Source organism: Miniopterus natalensis, chromosome 3 (genome assembly GCF_054644295.1).
Source record: "Miniopterus natalensis isolate mMinNat1 chromosome 3, mMinNat1.hap1, whole genome shotgun sequence".
Taxonomy (NCBI): domain Eukaryota; kingdom Metazoa; phylum Chordata; class Mammalia; order Chiroptera; family Miniopteridae; genus Miniopterus; species Miniopterus natalensis.
This window is the reverse complement of record NC_142083.1, coordinates 47,653,899-47,676,146: the sequence shown is the minus strand read 5'-3', so window position 1 is coordinate 47,676,146 and position 22,248 is coordinate 47,653,899. Positions and strand designations below refer to the sequence as shown.

Genomic DNA, 22,248 nt, shown 5'->3' with positions numbered 1-22,248 from the left:
ACCTGCCCATTGTCAGAGCTAGAACAAGGCAGAGCCAGTAGTAACTGCTTGTCTTTCTAGTCCAAAGCTCCTTCTCTTTCCACTACACTCCAATCAAAGAAAATTTTAGTCTGATCTTCAGACATATTTAGTAGAGTGAGTTTGCTATAGTACACTTTTTAAAAAAAGATGGATTGCTCATGAATTTGCATGTCACCCTTGAGCAAGGCCCATGCTAATCTTCTCTGTATCATTCTGAGTTTAGTATATGTGCTGCCAAAGTGAGCACTAAAGTATGCTTTTTTTGTCATTTCCTACATGTCAGTACCTGGGTGTTGGAGATATTAAGCACATTTACTTAAGAGCTGGATGCTTGTATACTAGAAATAAGAGTCGGAGTTGCATCTGGCCATGGGTGCTTGTTTACAAATGTTAGTTGGGAAGAACAACTAAATAAATATTCTTTTTACTAACTGATGCTACTTGATGATGATGATGCTATCTCCTTTAGATAAACGGACAATTGAGATGGAGCTGGAATGAGTGTTAAATAATGTATAATTTTTATTAAAAATCGAGAGACAATAGAATTGGTTCCTCTAACATCCTATATAAATAGTGCTCAATGACTGCTTTATGGAGAAGAATGATGGAAGTATGAATTTCTTCAGTAACTAAGACAGTAAAATGACCCTAGGGCTTTTTAACTAAAGAATGTTAAACTGTTCATAGGAAATTCTCATCTTTGTCTTCTAATTGTAACTTTTCCTACTTCAATGTTTTGCTAGTGTGTTTTAATCATTACACTGCCATGGGGACACAGCTACAGAACACAAAGACCCTTGTAAATTATTATTCAAATTAAACTGAATACTGACAAATGTATGCTGGACACATTTTAGGGCTATTGTATGCCTTTCCTTCATTATCCACAGCTATGAGCAGCTAACAAGGAACTTTGTCACATCATGTTGACATCAGCCAAACCCGGCCAGCATGGCGTGATCGACCACTTGTGGAGAATAGAATTTCATGTTTGTGGTTATATCATGAAGACATGATGAAGACTGGCAGTCCTCCATGAAAATAAATTTGAAAATCTACATGAAATGGATAATTCTGAGGTAAAAACAGAATATCAAATTGTTCCCGTTTGACTTAAGACCAATTTCCACAGAAGATTTTAGTGCTCTATAAAAAGGGGGAAAAAAAACTTTTAAAGTCTTTCTTTAAAGCAAATAAAACATTGCCACCTAAACCAAATGAAGGTAGTTTAAACAAATAAAACAATAGACCAAGATCACTCATGATAGTGATACAATAATATTAAATGAAGTATAAATAAAGAGAATCCAACTCCACATTAAGAAAATGAGACAATGACCAAGAGGGATTTCTTCCAGGAATGCTTCCTAATAATATCACGCATCACCACTTGTATTCATTATCAAAATTTTTATAGTTCTCTGATTTCACTAGGTATTTTTATTGGTCTCAAGCGAATAAACTAAATTATGCTAAGGTACAAATTACTGGGAACTCTTTGATATAGCACCGCACCTGAGAAAATTAAATCTCTCAGAGGAACTGGAGAGGCAATCGTTTATTTAAAGGGATAATTGGAGGAAGGAGAGCTTCAGACAATGTGACAGGAAAGCTAGGTCTTTCTGGTTTTCCTTCAACCTGCTAATAAAGCCGGCCGGCGCATGAATGCCGGAAGGCACGCGCTCCGCCTGGATGTACTTACAGGTCGCCGTGGATGAGCCCGTAGATCTGCGGCATGCTCTGATGATAGGCTCCTCTCAAAATCACTATGAGCAGAATCACCACAGAAGCTGGAAGCCCCCAGCTCAGAAGGAAGAACAGCAGGTACCGCCTCTCTGTGTGTTCATCATTCATCACCAGTACGTACCAGAAATTCACAGACTAAGAAAAGAACGAGAACATACAATGAACAGGCTCTGGTCTAATGGCACAGGATTCAGATCTACGAGGCTTAGGAGTAAAGAGCTACTGGCCAGCAAAAGGCTAGGATCTACTTAATAATTATAGTTTTGAGTTGATTTTTTTTAGTTCATACATTCATTCTTTCATATACCCAAGAAATTCAGGATACCTCAAAAGTCTAGAAACACTGATAAACAGTTAATTTACTATACCTTTTATTTTTCTTAATTTGCTTTGATTTAATCTCAGTCATTATCTTTTGTGATTGTTCAGTAAATGTGTCTTTGAAGAAACATATACTGATAATGAAGTAAATAGCTCTACATTTCCAGGCTTTTAGACAATTTTTATTTAATGAGGGCCTATCCATACGGTAGGACCAGGCACTGTTCCAGGGAAAAGGGATATGATTCCAAAGATAACCCCGGTCTCAGCCTCCCTCACATCCCACCCTGAAGCAGGAGACATACAAGTAAACAGAAAATGATTGCACAGAGATAAAAGCACTGTGATGGGGTAGATTTTGTGGCCGTGTTTCCTTCTCAGTTTATATCTTTCTCCTTTTCAATCATTCACTTGATAAACATTTATTGCTTGTTTACTAAATTTCAGGGACCAGTCTGGGCACTAGGGATGTAGCAGTGAAAGAGTTTGGGGAGGTATTTACTTTCCTGAATCTTAGTTTCCAAACAAGTGGGAAAAAATAATTAAGGGAAATATTTGTTTTACATTGTATTTATATTATATTTCATATTCTGTTATTTCTTATCTAAGATAAACATATAAAAGCAAAAAGTTTAGAGAGTGGGGGGTGATGAAGGCACACATTAGATAGATAGAATAAGGAACTGAGCCCTGGAAATATTATTGGCCCCAAATCCCATACCTAGCTTACATCTAAGCCAAACCCAGAATTTACGTACTGTACCTTCTAGTGTTCTCTTTCCATGAGGAGCACTTATGTTCAATTTAGGACAAAAATAACACTGAATGTCATGTTATACATTCTTCACAAATAATACTTATTCACTGGAAAATTCCCCTTCTCAATTTCATACGGTGAAAGGAAGTGAGTACAGATGAATTACACACACACACACACACACAATTAGTGGATAACTTTGGACAAGTAACAATAATCCCAGAGCCTGAGTTTCCTCATGTGTACAGTAAGGTGGTTATAAAGATAAATCGTGTAAGACCAAAAGTAAGCAATGATACAATGGAAACGTTATGTGAAGAAAAAAGCATGCCTAATGTTAGTGGGAAAACTTTCAGATGCCCTTTGCTGAGGCTTCCAAGTAACATTCTATCTGAACCAAATTAGCCTTGAGGAATTAGTATTGATTGGGCTAAACCAAGGAAGGATGAAAAGATTTGGTTTACTTGGAGATTTTTGTATCTGGATTTTTTATTCTGTCAGCCCTCCTTATTTTTATGTACATGTGCTTATACCTGCAATTGTGAAGCATGCTATGAGTTGTTGCTTATGTAACTCTGTTGTAACTTCTTTTTAAAAATTATTAGATCCAAGAGGGTTCCCCTGGCTTTTTCTATAATTAGTATAGGCACTTAGACACAAATAAGTGAAACTGTACCAAATGTCTCATACTGAGGTGATCCATACTGCCTGTTTTCATACAAAATAAGGATGATTGACCCATCTCCAAAATAAAAGTACTAATTATATAAATAGATGTCTGTGTATCTCCAGATAACATGATAATTCAGTGGTGCGGTGGTGGAAGGACCAGGAAGGAGAGTACAGATTGGTAAGCATCTTCTAAGTTGATTCATCATGATAAGGATCAGGACACTGACAAAATGTCTGCTTTTATAGCGATGGGCACTAGTTCCATCAGTTCAAATCACTGAACCTTTCAGCAGTTGTCTGACCTTTACTACAGGCTCAGATAAGACTGGGACAAGTGTAACTGTTTGTTAGATTTATACATGCAAAGCTTCGGCTCCAAAGAGCTCAAGGCACGGTGATGCTGAATTCTTGAGTACTCAATAAGCGAGACAAACTAAAAAATCATAAGCTTTTGTCAATTAAAAAAAACACCCTTTCCTTCTCAAACAAATCCCATCACTGATGTATACTGTAAGTACAATATTTCCCATTATATGTCTTTTTTTTTTGCTATAAAATAGAAATACTGTGTAATGAAACATTTAATTATTCTAGAAAATATATGGCCCAAATATAAGATCAGTTTTGACTAAATTTTACTTCGATTTAAAATTATTTTAATATAGTATGGGAGGTACATTTTGGGATATTCCTAGATCAAGTGCTCTCCTTCTCTAAATTCTGTGTCCCTGCTCCTACCCCCCTCCAGCACTGCTCCTTCCACACAGCACATTCCGGGTGGGCTCATGACCCTGTTCCTCTGTCCTCAGCAGCTTTGATTCAAGGGAGAAGCCTGACCCAGGCTGGACCAATCATCTATCACTGAATTCCTTAAAACTTGGTGATAGTCTAAGTTGGTGAACTGAGAAAAGAGGACATGTGAAAGTTGGTGGTGAGGAAAGCCAAAACACAGTGAAGACAGAAAGTGCATTTTCAGAGAAGAATGGACAAAGCCTTCCATTCATGCTCATAGTCCCTTGTGAGGTCCAACTATATTTATGGTTCTTGGGTTCAATGAGTTATCCTATATGCTTATTACTCCTTTTATGATTTGAATGTTTACTTAAATTAATTCAACTTAGTTTTTCTTTATTGTCCCCCCCCAAAAAAAAACCAAAAAAAAATTAAAAAAAAATAGACTGAGATTGGATTAAAAGCTCCAGATACTGTCATTATATAAACAAAACAAATACAGTGGAGCATTTGATTATATTACTTTCCCCATAACCATGGTTCTTCTTTTGGAAACTAAGGTAAGAGTATTAAGAGACCATATGTTTGCATAATAATTTTATGTTGGCAGGAATATAGCATATGTGATCTGTGTGCCTTAGTGTCTGTGTGTTCATCCAATATTGGAACTAGCAAAATTATCAGTATAAGTGAAAGGGTGCCAATCTCCACAAACATACTTCTCACATATTGAGCATGCCTTATCATATTCACTGCCTCTCTTACATTTCTCCTGCTAAAGACTAAATATGAACTGAAAATTTCAATATCTAGGTCTCTGTTTACATTTCTATTTCTAAGTTTTGAAAATGTTGTTAGAACCATCTTATGGACAAGTCTCAAGACATAAGCACCATGTAGTCAAAATGTTATTATCTCCAAACATAACGAATTATATTAATCCAACTTGACTACAATTCATACACACACAGACACAAAGTTTCTGAGCATTTATGTGATGTAGGCTCTAAAGATAGTCCAAAAAGATTAAAAAGTATTTTCAGAATTAGAAACTATCAAATTAGCCATCTCAAAAGGGGTAACTGAATAAATTTTCTTCAGTATGTTTAAAAATCAGTGATGTTACCATAGAGAGCTTTAATGTAAACTCTAATCATTGGTATATTTAAATGGCCATCTTATTTTTGTTATTGTTCATCATGTAGGATGATGTATTTGAATTTGTATGCTTAGCACAATTATCAGCACTTCCAGATTACCTGGGTGACTATAACTTGAGAGAACTTAATTAAAAGACCATTTCAATAAATTTTAAATGTAAAGAAAACTACCTAATACTATTTTTTAAAGTCTGGTTAAGATGCAAACCAACCAACTAAAATACCCAGATATAATTCAAGTCATGTATAGATAGGAATAAACTAAAAGACTATGTGTCTGTAAGCATATTTACTTACATTCCTAAATAGAAATGTCTGTTTACTTTTATAGTAACATGTTCGGTGAATACTCCTACTATTTTCCAAGTGCCTCACACAGGAAAATCAAAGACATACCTTGTTATCTGTTTGATTATCATAGGTCATAATTATGCTTTCATACACTCCATGAACACAAATTCATTAGTTTAGTCATATAATATATACTAACATAATACATATTCGTATATTTGTAAAATATAAAGGAGAACCGCCTTTTCTTCTTTTTATGTTAAAAATAGGTTCGGACCCCATAAATTTTCATTGTATGTGAGATAAGACCGGTATTTAGCTTGCCATTTAATATTGGGTTATTAATTATGTCATCAGAAACCTTGGACTGATTTATAGCATCAAGTTTAATCGGAGATCATGGATGCTATTAATTCCGTCACTACCATACGCTCTTAGTCATTCATTTCAGAAGAGAGACTAAGAAATGTTACCACATGTCCTTGCTCAGGTTATTCTTTTAATAATTTTTGCATGAAATAAACTACAAGGCTTTTTGAGGACTGGAGAACTCGGTATTTCCTGGGTACGTCACTTTTATCTTGGTAATTTACAAGTCTGTTCTCTCTCATACCTTTGATGTCCCCCAGATTAAATCAGCGATGATTGGAAAACATGGCTAATTTTAGCATGTCCCTTTCTGTTGCTACGCTCTGGCATTAAGTAGCCTTTCTGCCAAGGAATAAATAATATGTGCATTTACGTCTTCACAGCCTTATTATTATACAGAGAAGTCAAGGCATAAGATATGAATGCTCAAGTACAACTGTAAAATGATTTCTAACTTTATTCTACTGTTTAGAAAAGACAGTCTTCCAGTAAGCTTTAGTGTAAAAATAAACATTATCTTTTTTAGTAAGCTGTGCCCCTAGGCATGAGATGGACAGACTTCAAGGTCAGTTCAAGGTTCAGATACTGTTCATCACTGAAGCAGACTGCTATACAGTTTAACTTGGTGACAGGAAATGATCACAGGACTCGGCCAAATGAATATGTAGACAAAATGATGCTCCCATTTACTGAACAATTTATTTGTGATTTATTTTCCGTGGAGGAACCCATGGTCTGGCAATCCATCTGGTAGCATATTTTATATAGATTTTAATAGTAAAGGAATACATTCTAGGAGTTCATTCTATGGATAGTACATAAGTCAGCAAATATTCAGAGTGCAAGGATGTTTAAACAAACATTGTTTATAATCTCGAAAATAACTGGAAATATCCAGCATTTCATAAATAGGAAACTAGAAAAATAAATTGTGGAATAACTATTATATAATAGGAAAAAGTATATCTGTATGTGGTAAATGTATATGTATACACAAAAAATATATATATATACCATATATAAATATTTACATATACTATATATATATGTACACACACACATATACACACAAGGACATACACATATGTCCTTGTTTATATATTTATAAATGTTTGTATATTTGTGGCATATTTCTGGAGGGATATACAGGAAATCATTAACAGTGTTTACCTTTGGAAGCAGGGTTTAGAGCAGAGCAGAGGGTGGAGAGTGTGAGAATCAGAGAGAAACAGATGTACTTTTCACTTTCTATTTCTCTAGTGTTTGATGATATTTTGCACCATTAGTATATGCTATTTCTAAAATGAAAGCAAATCAAAATGAAAGGAAATGAAAATAAAATAATTAGGATAATAGAGTAAAATATTAGAAGAGTTTAAATTCTCACTGTCAATCTTTCTTTAAGCTGACATGCCCCTGCTGTTGTAAGGAAGTGGGAAATTATTTCAGTAATTTCACAGAGTGATCTTACATGAAGAGCAAACAAAAGGATAACTCAATTTCCATGCCAAAAAGGGGATCTGTGAATTGTTTGCTTAAAAAGAAAAAAATAAGCAAAAGAATCTATTCTCATTATGCACAATATGACTTCCTTGTTAAAGAAAGGGGAGGCCTGAAAAAACAGAGTCAAGGCCGCCGGCCATGGAGCCTTCTATCAGTCATGCACGCACTTATGTAGTAAAGAGCTTCGAGGTTATGCAGTTTGCTAAGGCTTTGCCCCTAGTTAGTGACTGCCTCACTTTAACACTTTCCACTATATCTAGCTAATTCTCTTTTGTAAAAAAAAAAAAAAAAGTGTAAATTATTTTGGAAAAGCAGAATATTCAACATGTTTCAAAATCTATGAAATATCAGCCATACATATTTGCTTAGCTAATAATATGGCTAAATATGTATGGAGTGTGCAGCCTGCGCCAGGCACCATTCCAAGCTCTTTCCCTGTATTGATTCATTTTATATTTCAACAGCTCTCAAAGAGAGGTACTGTTATACAAATCCTGATTATTCATATAAGAAAATCTAGGAGAAGTTATGTAATTTGTTTATCAATAAATTTTTTCTTTACCTACTCTAAAATATAATCCAATTTTACTATATTGTATTAAAAGTATGTGATATAAAAGTAAAATAACTTTTCAAGATAAAGTCATTAAAATGCATTTATTCTAAGATTGAATATATGATGCAGATCAAAATATATAATAATTCTACATGCTTAGCCCAATAATTAAAAGTTAATGTTTAACTTTTGCCATTATAAGCTATGCATCCACACACATATATCAAATTCTCTATACTGCTAAAAAGTATGAAGTAGAATCATTAAAATATTAATATTCTCTCAAATTTTTTCAATCCTATTTGACTAACAGTTTTGGGTTCACAGTAGTCTAATCTTTAACATAATGTTTTAAAAATGGATTCTAATTTTTAAAAAAAGATTTTAGCAGATTACTTTATAAATGGGAAAACACAGGCTGGTAAAGCGACAACCTCCAACCACAAAGTAACTCATTAGAAGTAACCTACCTAGAATCAGAAGTTATTGAATTTTCCTCTTGTGGTCATACCACAAACCATGAAAAATATGTGGTATACCATGTGAAATACATTGAACTTCATTGGTACTTTAAATAGTTTTTCTAAACTATTTGCCATACAGAAAGCTAATTAGTTTACTTAATGTGTATCAGCCACAATCATATTTACTTAAGACTTGAAGAAGAGATATAGAGTACACCAAATATGTATTAAGTGGGGTGAAATTTTATATGCCATGCTAACTCTCCCCCAAAGCAGGGAATCCATTTAAGTCCATGTTTAAAAATTAGTCATTTTCCCCTGTTTGGACATATTTCAGTGATTGGATGTCCTCTACTTTTAGAAACAGCCTCTTCAACTTTGACAGTTTTACTGGCTATAAAAGTTCTTAACATGAATCAAATTTGCTTTCCTAATGTTTGACCCATTTGTTCTGGTTCTTCCAAATGTATTTTGTATTTCAGACAGCCATCACCTGTCCCAAGTTCTTGCCAGTTTACTTATCTCCAGAGGCTTCAGAGTTTCCTATAGGACTGTTTTCTGAATTCCCATTGGCTGATTAATGTTCTTGCTTAAACATGATTCATGAAAACGGTTAAGGGTCCCAGCATAATCTGAACATGTAACCACAGCTCTCCCAGCTGCCTCCATGCTGTTATTAATGTAACTCTGGCCTGTGTTGTATTTGTAGTTAACTGTAGTTGCTATGTTTTAAGCAATCCAGTCACACATTTGATTGCTGAATTTGTGTTAAGTTAAAATTTCAAATTGTTTACATTAACCCCCATTAGGTTATGTCTCTTTCAATCTGTCATAGTACAGTTTCTCTATATTGGTTCTACCTGTACTCTTAACACAGGCAGCTGCTCTTTGAGCTATCTTTCAGCTCTGTATCATCTCCTCCCTGATAAGAGAGTTTCCTGTGTTTTCATTCAAGTCACTCATGAAAAGAACTGAATAGGTCAAGGACATGGACAAAGACCTTCAACACACAATTGGGAACCTCAGTCCAGGCAGATAAACAACATGCACAGGACACACACAAAAAGTGCAACATAAAGCCCTAAAAAAATTTGTAATCACAGAATCTAGCAAAGACTATTTAATTTCAACAGATATTTAAATTTTATGTTATGCAATTTAGATTTATTTATTTTTTAATAGTTTGGGAGATTTAGAGAATACCACAAACTTTTCATAATTAGAGTTGCTCAAAAAGCCATAAAACAAAAATTCTGAGATAAGAATTATTATTGTCATATGCAGATTTAGAACCAAAGCTTAGAGAGAATTAATAACTTCATTAAGGTTACCAAGATAGTGGCTGAGCGAGAATCAAACCCCAGATGCAGGGCTCCAATTCAGCACCGGTAACTATCATACCTGGGAAAATATCCCTTCCGTGAGTCTGTCTGTCATTCTCCCCTAATAATACTGCCTTACTTTCTCTCACTATTGCTATATAGTGGAAATCCCAGATGCTTCTTATTCAACAAGAAAAAAGAATATGCAAGTGCCCAAATGCACCTATTTACATAAAATAGTTCTCTTGCATACTCAGAAACACACATGAAACTATTCCTATCACATGAAAGATTAACAATACCATTATGTAGAAATCATTATTAAAGGAAGCATTTTAATTGAGCCATTAATGACATTTATCCTGCTGAAGTGGATCTAATTCTCACTTTAGCCTCTTCATCAAGCAAATCAGTACAGGACACTCAGCATGGGATTTTAGTGAGAAAAGGAAAGTTCGAATCTCTCCCTAACACTTACTAGTTCCTCAGGAGACTATGTGAAGACTCCCTGGGTCTCACTATATACTCATCCCCCAAAGTGGTCTCTTTCAAAGCAATGGAAGTCAACAATTTTCCAACTTTAAGTCAACAATTTGCTAATGTATTTCTATAGTGTGGGCCTCTGTTCTGAGATTGAGCCCTGTCTATCTCACTTCTTTCAAAGTTCCCATTGGAGATCTCACAGAACTTCACACTGAGCATGTACCCTGCAAAAACTCATCTTTCCCCCAGTCTCCAGTGATCATTATTTCAGTTCAAGGCACCATCATCTACCCATCGCTCATGCCAGAAACTTGGGAACATCTTCGTTCCACCTTCTTCAGGCTTCATAACCAATCTCTACCTCCTATAGTTCTACATTAAAAAATGAAACAAAACAAAAACCTCAGAAGCTGACCACTTGCCTTAGCTTCTTCAGCTACCTCCCTGGTTCACACCACCATGTTCTCTCCCCTGGAAACATCTATACCTAATGTTACTTAATTTGCCTTCATGTCAACTCTTGTCAACTCTTCTCTGTTCCCAATTCACCACAAATAGGGAGGTCTTTCTAAAATCCAATTATTATCATGTCACTCCCTTGCTTAAAATCGTTCTGTAACTTCCTCTACCAAAATGTTCAAATTTCTTTCTGTGCCTTACAGGTGTGCACATCACAAGCCTCATTTCCTACCACACCCTTATTTTCAACCTTACTAGAGCTCTTTTTACTTCCTCAAATGTACTGTGCTCTCTAATGCTGTATAGTATGTAAGGTTTTTCTTGCATTAATTTCTTGGGAATGCAGCGATGAAATTACTTCCATTTCAGTATAAAGAATATCAGATAAGAAGATCACTCCACTCAGATTCATTAGAAAGTCAAAAGGGTCGAGGGATAGGAGTGGGAGTGAGAACATAAGGTACCAACCTGAATGAGCATCCAGCTAAACTGGCAAAGATACAGGTAATGCATGACAGCCGCGATGGCCGAGCAGCTCTCATCTGTGAGTTGGGGACTTGCATATGCGGATGCCAGAAACACAATCTGTAAGAAACAAATACTTTTATTTTTAAATCAGGCTAAAATAAATCAAGAATATTAAGAAAATAAACGGTCTTATTATCTGAATCTATAATTCAAGGACTCGAAGGGACAATAAGTTGATTTGTTGCCTAAATTGAGATGACTAAGAATCTTCTAAAACTGGCAATCCACAAATTTTTATATTCCTAAGAAACAATGAATTCTATGAAATTATGCTACATGTTGCTTTGGGCTGTCAAGAGGAAATTCTCAAAGTAAACCTTATTCTTATTATTGATGGACAAAAATCCCATGAAATACATATGTTTTTGCTAAGAATAAAAGAGAGAATAGAGCAGAAATACCATTCCTTGTTTAAGTCAAAGCTAATGGGAAAGAACAGAAAGGAGGAAAAGCTGACTTGACCCTCATCTGCATCTCAAGCCTTTGTTCAAACATAACCTTCATAACGAGGCCTCTCTTGACCACACTATTTAAAATGACACCCTCTTTCCTTCTCTCCTTCTAACACACGTGATTACCCCTACCCCTACGCTTTTCTTTTTTTTTTAAACAGAATTTATCACCTTCCAACATGCTCTATAATTTGCTTACTTATTATGTACAAATGAGTTTCCTGAAAAAATAAAGTCAACAAATTTGCCTATCCAGAACATACCACAAATAGCTTTTGGATTAGAGTTTATTTTAAAAACATGCTGAGATTTTCTTTGATTTTAGCTTCTAACTTCTGAATTGTAACATATTATAGGTCACAAGTTTAACCTTCCTAAATTCCACAAGTGTTCACTGAACACCTCCACTAAAATGCTGCCACTAAACACTGAGCACCAAGACCATGCCTTAGAACTTGCAAGCACAGAACTATGAGATTCAGCCCTACCCCCAAAGGAATAATTTTAATGTTTTATGTTCTTTCTTTTTGTGGCATCTATTTCCATAAAGTCTTTAAAGGTATAGCTACAATCAGTTTGAGTCTCTCTAATTCAGATTCTATGATATGGGTTGTGTTGAAGTTACTCAATAGTTTTGTTCTAACCAATCTGGTTTGCTATGTAAAATAATAGTGTAATAAAAATTGTAGTTGAATGTCCTTGCTTTTAAGCATTTTAGGAAACTATTTATAAATGGTATGTTAATTTAAATAATTCTTATTCTTTTCAATACTTTTTTTTAAATTAAATTAGTATAGGTTATTATTTAAAATTGTATTTACTTTCAGAATACAGTTTTAACACCCCAAATTCCATTCTTAAGGTAGGACTTTTTCATGTTTTATTATGCTTGAATGTCCTTTTTTAAATTATTACTAGACCAGGTACAAATATACTTTTGTAAACTATGAACATTGTGCCAGAATATTCTCTGCATTATACTCTGTCTACACGAGAGAAGACTGTCACGACAGGAGGCTGAGGCTTCACAATGCACACTGCTACAACAAGGAGGTGCTAAGAATACTTGGAGAACCAGCTCTGACTTGTGACCAAGCCTATCTAAAATTAAATTGATTAAAATGGAAACTAAATGATTAAGGCAAAAACACAACAACCTCCCAGCATAGCTAGCTCACACATGTTTAAGGCACATAACCTAAGAAGAGGTAAAGTTTTACCATTGTTCTTTTACTCAAACATGTAGAGATGACCAGGAAAAAGGTTATTTTCACCAACAGTTTTCTGGATACATTACATTGAACACCATGCCATTAAAATTTTTTTTCAAAGGTTCTCAGTCATTCATGTATTGGTTCATTTAGCAAGTGTTTGGATACCTATTATCTACAAAGCATTATGCTAACTATGCAAGGTAAAGAATATGACAGCTGAAAACTTGTACCAGATACGAGCTACATGTTTTTCATGCTGTGTGTGTGTGTGTGTGTGTAACCCACCTATTAATGATATAAAGTCATTGTTGTTTTTATCCCAATGTAATAGACGATGAAAAAGAATCTGATGGGGAAATTAAGTTGTTTAAAGGTGTCATTGAACAAGTTTTAAAGTAAAGTGGGATTCAAATCCTGGTGCTCTGATTTGTAAAATCAGAGTTCTTCCTAGAACACCACAAAGCTAAATCAAGCACATGTCCTGTCTAAAAGTTGACATCTAGTTCACTGTTTCTCAATCAATCATTTTGAACCCATGGCCCACTACAGGCTCATAATGCAACAGAATATGATGACAATAGCAAATACAGTATTATTCTTAGTTCTATATTGATATAACATACATACATCTTAACTAAAGAGAAAATAAAAATAAATATATTTCCCGAAAGAGAGTATCTGATATATGTTGTTAATAACTTAGAAAATTCTTTGCTGTTTCTGGTTAATTAGAGCTCTACTTAACAGCCAAGGGAGGAATTATACAGGAAATACTTAGATTTTTTGTTTGCTTGCTTGTTTTGTTTCACTTTAAATATATAGCATGTGTGTATGCTTGGTTGGGCTAAATAATAAGTAATAATAAAAACTTTTTCCTATAAACCTCAATTCTCAGTGTTCCCTAATGTACACTCCCCCACCTGACGCCACATTTTACTGCGGACATTCTCACTGCTCTATGAAATGCCCTTCTCTCTGCTCTCCATCTTATCCAAAACCTCCATTTTTACGGGACCAGCTCAAATTCCGCCGTCCCCCTCTGACCATAACAGACTCCCAGGCTTTCCTCTTGTTTTAGCGGCACAGCACTTACTATGGAACATTCATAATGAGCCAAATGTTGTCCTTTCTAATAGGAGAGTGCCCAAGGATAAAGCCAGAGACACACATAATGCAATGAAATGTGGCAGATATGGATTAAATGATCAGGAAATGCAGAGTCAAGATTGATTAGTCCTGCTTGTGAAAGTCAAAGAAATATTCAAAGAGGAAACAGAACTGCTTCCACCGCATTGGTTGCTATTCCCTAAAACATGTTCCATCATCTCTCTGCTCTGCTTTGTTTTCTTTCCCTTCCAGCCAGAACTTATTTCTTTCTCATCTTCCTCTTGAAATCATGTCCATTTTTCAAGGCATGGTTGAAATGTCAACTCTATCATAAATATATGGCTATTTCTTTCAACCATAAACCACATTTTACTCCTCTGAATTTTTAAAACAGGATTTTATTAACCTAAGAATTGGTTTTCCTATAAACCTCAATTTCCCTAATTCTTAGAGAAAATCAGCCTTAATCTCATGAAAAACTTTCAACTCCTTAAAGGCAACAATTTGATCTTATTCTCTATTAAAAATTATTTTGAGATACATTATTTAAAAAGAAAACATAGCAAATAGTCACTACCCCATACAGACCCTCTCATAGATTTAAGCATAGTATTTTGTAAAACAGCTTTATTGAAGTATAATTCAAAGATAGTAAATGGCACATGAAATGTATGATCTAACAAGCTTTGACACATATATCTACCTGTGAAACCATCATCTCAATCAAGATAATTAACATGTACATCATCCCTGAAGTTTCCTCAGGACCTCTGTAGTGCCTCCCTGCACCACTGCTTCTTCCATCCCCAAGCAACCTGTTTTCTATCACTACACATAAGTTTGCATTTACTAGAATTTTATGTAACTGGAATCAGATGTACTCTTTTTGTCTCTAGTGTATTTCACTCAGCATCATTATCTTGGGAATCATCCAAAATAATGCATGACTGGTTCATTCTCTTTTTAGTGTCGAGTAGTATTCCAGTTAGGTACCCTTTCACCTGTTGATGGATATTTGGGCTGTTTCCAGTTTTTGACTTTTACAAATAAAGCTGTCATGAATGTGTGAGTCTGTGCACGGACATATGCTTTCATTTATCTTGGTAAATATCTGGGAGAGGGATGGCTGGATCATTTGGTGTGTATTTTTAAAATTTGATAGATTACTTTCCAAAGTGTTTGCATCATTTTATATTTCCACCAGTAACGCGTGAGTGTCCAGTTGCTCCACATTCTCGCTAAAACTTGTTATGGTGATTTTTTTTGTTTTTGTCTTGTTTTTTTTTTTTTTATAAGCAGGAGTTTACTTAGAAAGTCACAGAGGTAGAAGAAATGAGCCATGGTGAGTTAGTTCTTAAGATTTTAGCCTTTCTAATGGGTACACGGTAGTTCCCCATTGTGGTTTTAATTTCCATTTTACCTATTTAGTAATGATGTTGATTATTTTTTTGCATGCTTATTTGCAATCCATATCTCATCTTTGAAGTAATGCTCTTTTAAATCTTTTGTCCACTTTTAAAATTCAGTTGTTTTCTTACTATTGAGTTTGATGAGTTCTTTCTATATTCATCATACAAGTCTTTCATCAGATATTTGATTTGTAAATATTTTCTCCCAGGCTGTGGCTTGTCTTCTAATTTTGTTTCTTTTAAAATTTTCTTTTTAATTTATTGATTTTTTTAGAGAAAGAGGCAGGAGGGGGAGGGGAGAGAGAGAGAGAGAGGGAGAGAGGAGATCAATTTGTTGTTCCACTATTTACGCATTCATTTGTTGATGATTGTATATGCCCTGACTGGGGATGGAACCCGCAATAATTTTGGTGTATTGGGATGACACTCCAACAGAGCTAACTGGCCAGGGCCTAATTCTCTTAACAGTGTCTTTTGAAGAACAACAGTTTCTTAACATTGATGAAACCCAATTGGATTGGATTGTACTTTTTTGAGCTTTTATAGATTATACTTTGAAATCATATCTAAGAAAATTTTGCCTAACCCAAATTGACAGAGGTTTTTCTGACATGCGTTTCTACAAGTTTTATTGTTTCAGGTTTTACAATTAGGTCTTTGATTGACATTGAGTTATTTTTAATATGATGCAAAGTGTGGTTGAAAGCTTTCTGCTTGTTTTGCAGATGGATATCCAATTTTTCTAGTATCTTTTCTTTTGGAAAGACTATCTTTTCCCTAATGAATCATCTATAATTATATATATTTGCATATATATATGCAGGTCAATTTCTGGACTGTCTAACCAGTTCCACTGAATTTGTTCACATCAATACCACATCATCTTGATTAATGTAGCTATAATTCTTGAAAACAGGTGGCATTAGGCTTGAATTTGTTCTTTTTCAAAGTTGTTTTGGTTATTTCAAGTCATTGGCATTTCCATATGAAGTTTAGAACCAAGTAGTTGATTTCTACATTTAAAAAAAAAAAAAAAAAGGCTGCTTGGATTTTTACTGGGACAGTGTTGAATCCCAGTCTAAGGAGAATTGACATATTAACAATATGTCATGTATCTCATGAAAAAAGTTTACCTTTCCATCTATTTAGGTTTTTTTCTTACTTCTCTTAGGTGTACTTTGTAGTTGTCCATGTACAGGTCCTTCAGATATTTAAAAAATTATCCCTAATTATTTATATTTTCACTGTTATCGTAACTGACATTTCATTAAATTTTAATTTCTAATTGCTCATTAAAAGTATATAGAAATACAATTGATTTTGGGGATATTGCTCTTGTATCCTGCAAACTTACAGAACACACTTATTAGTCTGAGTAGCTTTTTTGTAGAAAACATTTATTTTCTATATGAAGTATCATGTCATCTCTGAATAAAGGGTCTTTTATTTATTTCCTAATCAAAATAACTAGTTTCCTGCCTTTCTGGAATAGACAGGTAGGTAGGTAGGTAGCTAGACAGATATAGGTAGATAGATATAGACATAGTGTATACACATACACAAACACAATATTGAAAAGCAGTGGTGAAAATAAACACCCTTGCTTTGTTTCTGATCTTAGGGGAAAACATTTGGTTTTTCACTTATTTTTATGGACTGAATTGTGTCCCACCAAAATTCATAACTTGAAATCCTAACCTCTAATACCTCAGAATGTAACTGTACCTGAAAAATGAGATTAATGAGAGGTAATTAAGTTACAATGAGCTCTTTAAGGTGGGTCTACTCCAATATGACTGGTATTTTTATAAGAAAAGAAAACTTTGGATACAAATATGCACACATACAGAAGAAAAACCAAGTGAAGACAAAGGGAGAAGACAGACATCATTAAAGCAAGGAGAGAGGCCTCAAAATGAAATCAACCTTGCCAACACCTTGATTTCAGACTTCTAGCCCTCAGAACTGTGAGAAAATAAATTTGTTATTTAAGCCATCTAGTCTGAGGTATTTTATTATGGCAGCCCTAGCAAATTAATACAACTTTAGGTTAGATACATGTTTTGTTGGTTTTTTTTTTTTTAGAAGCCCTTATCACATTAAGTTCCCCTCTGTTCCTACTTTGTTGGGAGGTTTTCTTTTTCCTTTTAATCAGGAATGGGTATTGAATTTTGGCAAATGCTATTTCTCTATTAAAATTATAAAATTATTATTCAATTTTTGTTTAATATAATAAATCACATTGATTGATATTTTAATATTAAACCAACCTTATATAGTGGGAATAGTTATCACTTTGTTGTGATGTATTAGCTTTTGATTTGCTAAAATTGTATTAAGAATGTCTGCATCAATGTTCATGATGAACATTGGTTAGAGTTTTACTTCTTGTCATATCTTTGTCTCATTTTCATATCAGGGTAATGCTGTTCTCAGAGAGTAAGTTAGGAAGTGTTTCCTCTTTTTCAATTTTCCGGAAGAATTTGTGTAGAATTGGTATTTTCTTTTCCTTAAATGTTGGAAAATTCACCAGTGAAACTATATTAGGACTATAGTTTTCTTACTGGGAAGATTTTTTAAATATAGATTTAATTTCTTTAACAGATATAGAGCTACTCAGGTAATCTATATCTTCTTAAATGAGTTTTGGCAATTTGCGTCTTTTAAAGAATGTGTTTATTTCACTGAAATTGGCAAGTTGATTGGCATAAAGTTATGTATAATATTCCCTCACTATCAAGATCTCTAATGGTGCCCCTTCTCTCTTTCTTCATATTAGTAATGAGGATTTACTCTATTATTTATCCTGATCATTCTAATCAAAGGTTAATGATTTTATTAATCTTCTAAAAGAACTGGCTCTTGGTTGCACTCATTTTCTCTATTGTTTTGCAGCTTTCTATTGCAATGATTCTGTTTTGCTCTTTATTATTTATTTCTTCTATGTATTGAGTTTAAAAAATTTCTTTTTATGTGGTCATATTTTGGAAGCTTTACTTCTTTTTCAAATATAGGCACTTAGTTCTATAAATTACCTCTTATTATTACTTTAGAAGGATCACTCAAATTTTGATATATTGTGTTTTTATTTTCACTGAGTTCAAAATACTTGGAGATTTTTCTACTGATCTTTTTGACGTGTGGATTATCTATAAGTGAACTAATTAGTTTCCAAATATTTGAGGATGTTCCAATGATTGTGCTATTGTTGATTATTAATTTACTTTCATTGTAGTCAGAGGACATGCTCTGTAGGACATTAATAATTTAAAACTGACTAGCCTATGTTACATGTGTAGTTAATAAAAATGTGTATCCTACTGTTGTAGGTGGCATGTTCTATAAATCTCAATTAGGTCCAGCTGAATGATAACATTTAAAAATATTTTATATTCTTCCTTATTTTCTGTTCTTTTTAAGTCTATCAATTATTGAGAAGTCTTTAAATTCCCAAATATAATTATGGATTTGTCAGTTTTTCCTTGTAGTCCTATCAGGTTTTGCATTGTATAATTGGAAGTTCTATTATTAAGCATATAGATAGTTAGGATTATTATATCCTCTCAACAAAATGACCCTTATCATTCTGGAATGACCTTCTTTCTCTCTGGTATCATTTTTTGCTCTGAAATCTACTTTGATGATAATATAGTCAATCCAACTTCCCCCCATCTTTTTACTTTCAATTTATATGTGTTTTTATATTTGAAGTGTGTTTCTTGTAGTCAGCATATAGTTATGTCTTGTTTTTTAATTCAATTTGCAAATCTCCTTTTAAATGGTATATTTAGAACATTTGCATTTAATGATTTTGTGTACTGAAATTTAAGTCTATTGTTTTGCTATTTGATTTTTATTTGTCACATCTGTGAAAATTATCTGGTGATAATTTCTGTCAGCTTTCATATATTTGAAAACATCTCTAATTAACCTTTACTTTGAAAGATATTTTCGTTGACAAGTACTCTGCTTCTGTGCTTAAGCATGTTGCTCTACTATCTCCTCAGGTGGATTGTTTCTGACAAGGAATCTACCGTAATTCTTACGTTTCTTCCTCTGTATGGAAATTTTTTGTTTTAATATTTATTGCTTTTAACATTTTTTCTTTATCACTGGTTTTGAGCAATTTGACCATGATGTACCTTGGTATAGTTTCTTCATGTTTCTTTTGTTTGGAGCTCATTGTGGTTCATTGAGCTTGAATCTGTAGGTCTACTATTTTAACAAATTTGGAAATTTTTAAATCATATTTTTTCAAATGCTCTTTTCCAAAAATAACTTCTTTTCCTGGCACCCCAATTACACATACATGAACCCTTATTTTTTTTTTCTGTACAGCTCACTGGTGCTTTATTTTTTGTTATTCTCTCTTCTCCTTGATTTTCATTTTAAATAATTTATATTGCTATATTTTGTTTCTTATTTTTTTCTTCTGCTATTTCTAATCTGCCATTAATCCCATCCAGTGTATTTTTCATCTCACGCACTGCAGTTCTGATTTCTAAAAGTCTGACTTAGTGCATTTTAATAACTTCCATGTTTCTACTTAACTTTTTGAACACATGGAATTCAGCTATAATAAATGTATGTGCCCTCGCTTGCCAATTCTAACATCTGTAAAAGTTCAGTATTAGTTGATTAATTGATTTAATCATCTATTTATGTCAAATTTTCTTACTTTTTGCCATGTCTTATAATTTTTTATTAAATGTCAGACATTGAGATTTTACTTTTTTGGGTGTTGGATATTTGTATTCATATAAATATTTTTGAGCTTTGTCCTAAGATGCACTTGGAAGCAGTTTAATCTTTTTAATTTTTGCCGTTAAGATTTTTTAAGCAGACCAATTATTCCCTAGGACCAAAGCAAGACTTATCTGTGTACTCTACTCAGTTGCTTGTGAATCTTGAGATTTTTTCATTCCAACTAGTGGGAGCAGACAGTATTACTGGCGGTATGTAAGCACCTGGCATTGTATCCCTTTATCTTTTGGGTGACTCTTCCTCTGGTCTTGAGTACTTTCCTCACACACAGGGACTAATCAGTGCTCAGCTGAATACTGAGAACCCTCTGGAGTTTTTTCTTTTCCAGTACTCTGTCCCACGAACTCCTGCGACCTTCAGCTTTCTCAGACTCTCACCTTGTTTCCTCAATTCTGTTAGTCTGCGGGGCTCCACCTGAACTCTTTCTCCTTGTGCCAGCACCTGGTAAGCCTTATAGGCAATAGTCCAGGGCAACTGTTAAGCTCACCTTGTTTGTTTCCTATACCACAGGGATCCCTATTGATCACTGCCCGATGTCTAGTCTATCGAAATTGTTCTTTCATACATATTGCCATGTTTTATTTGTTTCAGATTTGACGGTAAATCTGGTCCTTGTCATTGCACCTTGGCTTGAAGCAAAACCTAGCAGATATTTTATTCCTTTTGGATCTTGTTATTAGTATTCTATATTTTTCTTTAATTAAAATATTTACTATTATTTTGGTGCTCTATCTTGAACTCAACTAAAATGCACTTGTATATAAATTATCCATATATTTTACTTTATAAATTTTTATAGCTAACCTTTTCTAATCCACTTAGCTTCCCTTGACCACAAAAAGTTTTATATTCTCTTCTTTCAATATCAGCTAATAAGTTATTTTAAACATTAGTTCCAATGATAAAAGCAAACTATTTTAACTTACTAAAAAAATCACAAAATGCTGAGCTCTAAAGGTCTCTGGTATATATAAATTGTTTACATCTGCAAAATCTCTTTCAGTAGAAAATAGTGTATAACTTTAATCTGATGCTAAAGACAAAGACACCTTTGCAAGCTGCTGATACACTGACCACTGTGGCGCGGCCAGCGATCACGGTGTTCACGGTGTAATGATACTGCCGTGACACCAACGCGTTCTGTGGGGACACTTAACCTTTATTGGCATTATCTAGGCAACTTTCAAAATTACTTGAAGAAACATTTAAAACTATCTGAAGACCTTTAACAAAGCATTAAACATAAAACATCAGTACAACTTAGTGATAATCTTTAATTTCTTATGCAATAGGGTAGAAGCAGAAATGAAAATGTAACTCTAAGGAAAGGCTATCAATTTTTTTCTACTTAACTCTGCTCATTAGAAATTGCTTGGAGCATGTTCCTCTAAACATAGCACTTGTAATAATGCCATATTCATTTATTATATCTTTGCTTCCTTACTTTGGGGTCACATACTATGCTTACCACTTTTGTTTTTCTGGGCTAGCATCTTTTTCACTGGCATTTTTACCCTGTCCCTTAAAAGAATGTTTAAATGTCAGGCATATTCAGTAAATACCAAATCTTAATTTTCACTATTATTAAAAATATCTTACTAAATATTATAACTATTTTCACAAATTTCACATGGCTTTCTTTCCCCCCACATTGGTTAGAAGACTTCAGATATTCTTGGGTAGCCCTCCTATGATCTTCACATCAAGGAATGTAAATCTGTTATGCTCATTTTTGTCTCTCTCTCTTCCTCTCCCTCTTTTTTTTCCCTCCCTCCCTCCCTCCCTCCCTCCCTCCCTCCCTCCCTCCCTCCCTCCATCTTCCCCCTTTCCTCTCTTTCTTCCATCCATCTGAAACAAATCCCAACTCCCTATAATTTATACTTCCTTTTCCTGTTATATAATTTATGAAATCAAA

The 22,248-nt window shown here is 34.0% G+C and overlaps 1 protein-coding gene and 1 non-coding gene across 2 annotated transcripts in view; both read right to left on the bottom strand.

Annotated features, from left to right (window-relative positions):
* The window catches only part of ADGRV1 (adhesion G protein-coupled receptor V1), a 404,143-nt gene that overhangs the window by 117,221 nt on the left and 264,674 nt on the right, over positions 1-22,248 (bottom strand). The window contains exons 85-86 of the mRNA XM_016216159.2: positions 11,328-11,444; positions 1,727-1,905 (exon numbers count right to left, since the gene is read on the bottom strand). Of these exons, the coding sequence (XP_016071645.2) occupies positions 1,727-1,905; positions 11,328-11,444 (296 nt within the window). The remainder of the gene's footprint in view (positions 1-1,726; positions 1,906-11,327; positions 11,445-22,248) is intronic.
* On the bottom strand, positions 162-268 carry LOC148093493 (U6 spliceosomal RNA). The gene has a single exon (XR_015714327.1). It is a non-coding gene; the product is annotated as a U6 spliceosomal RNA (small nuclear RNA).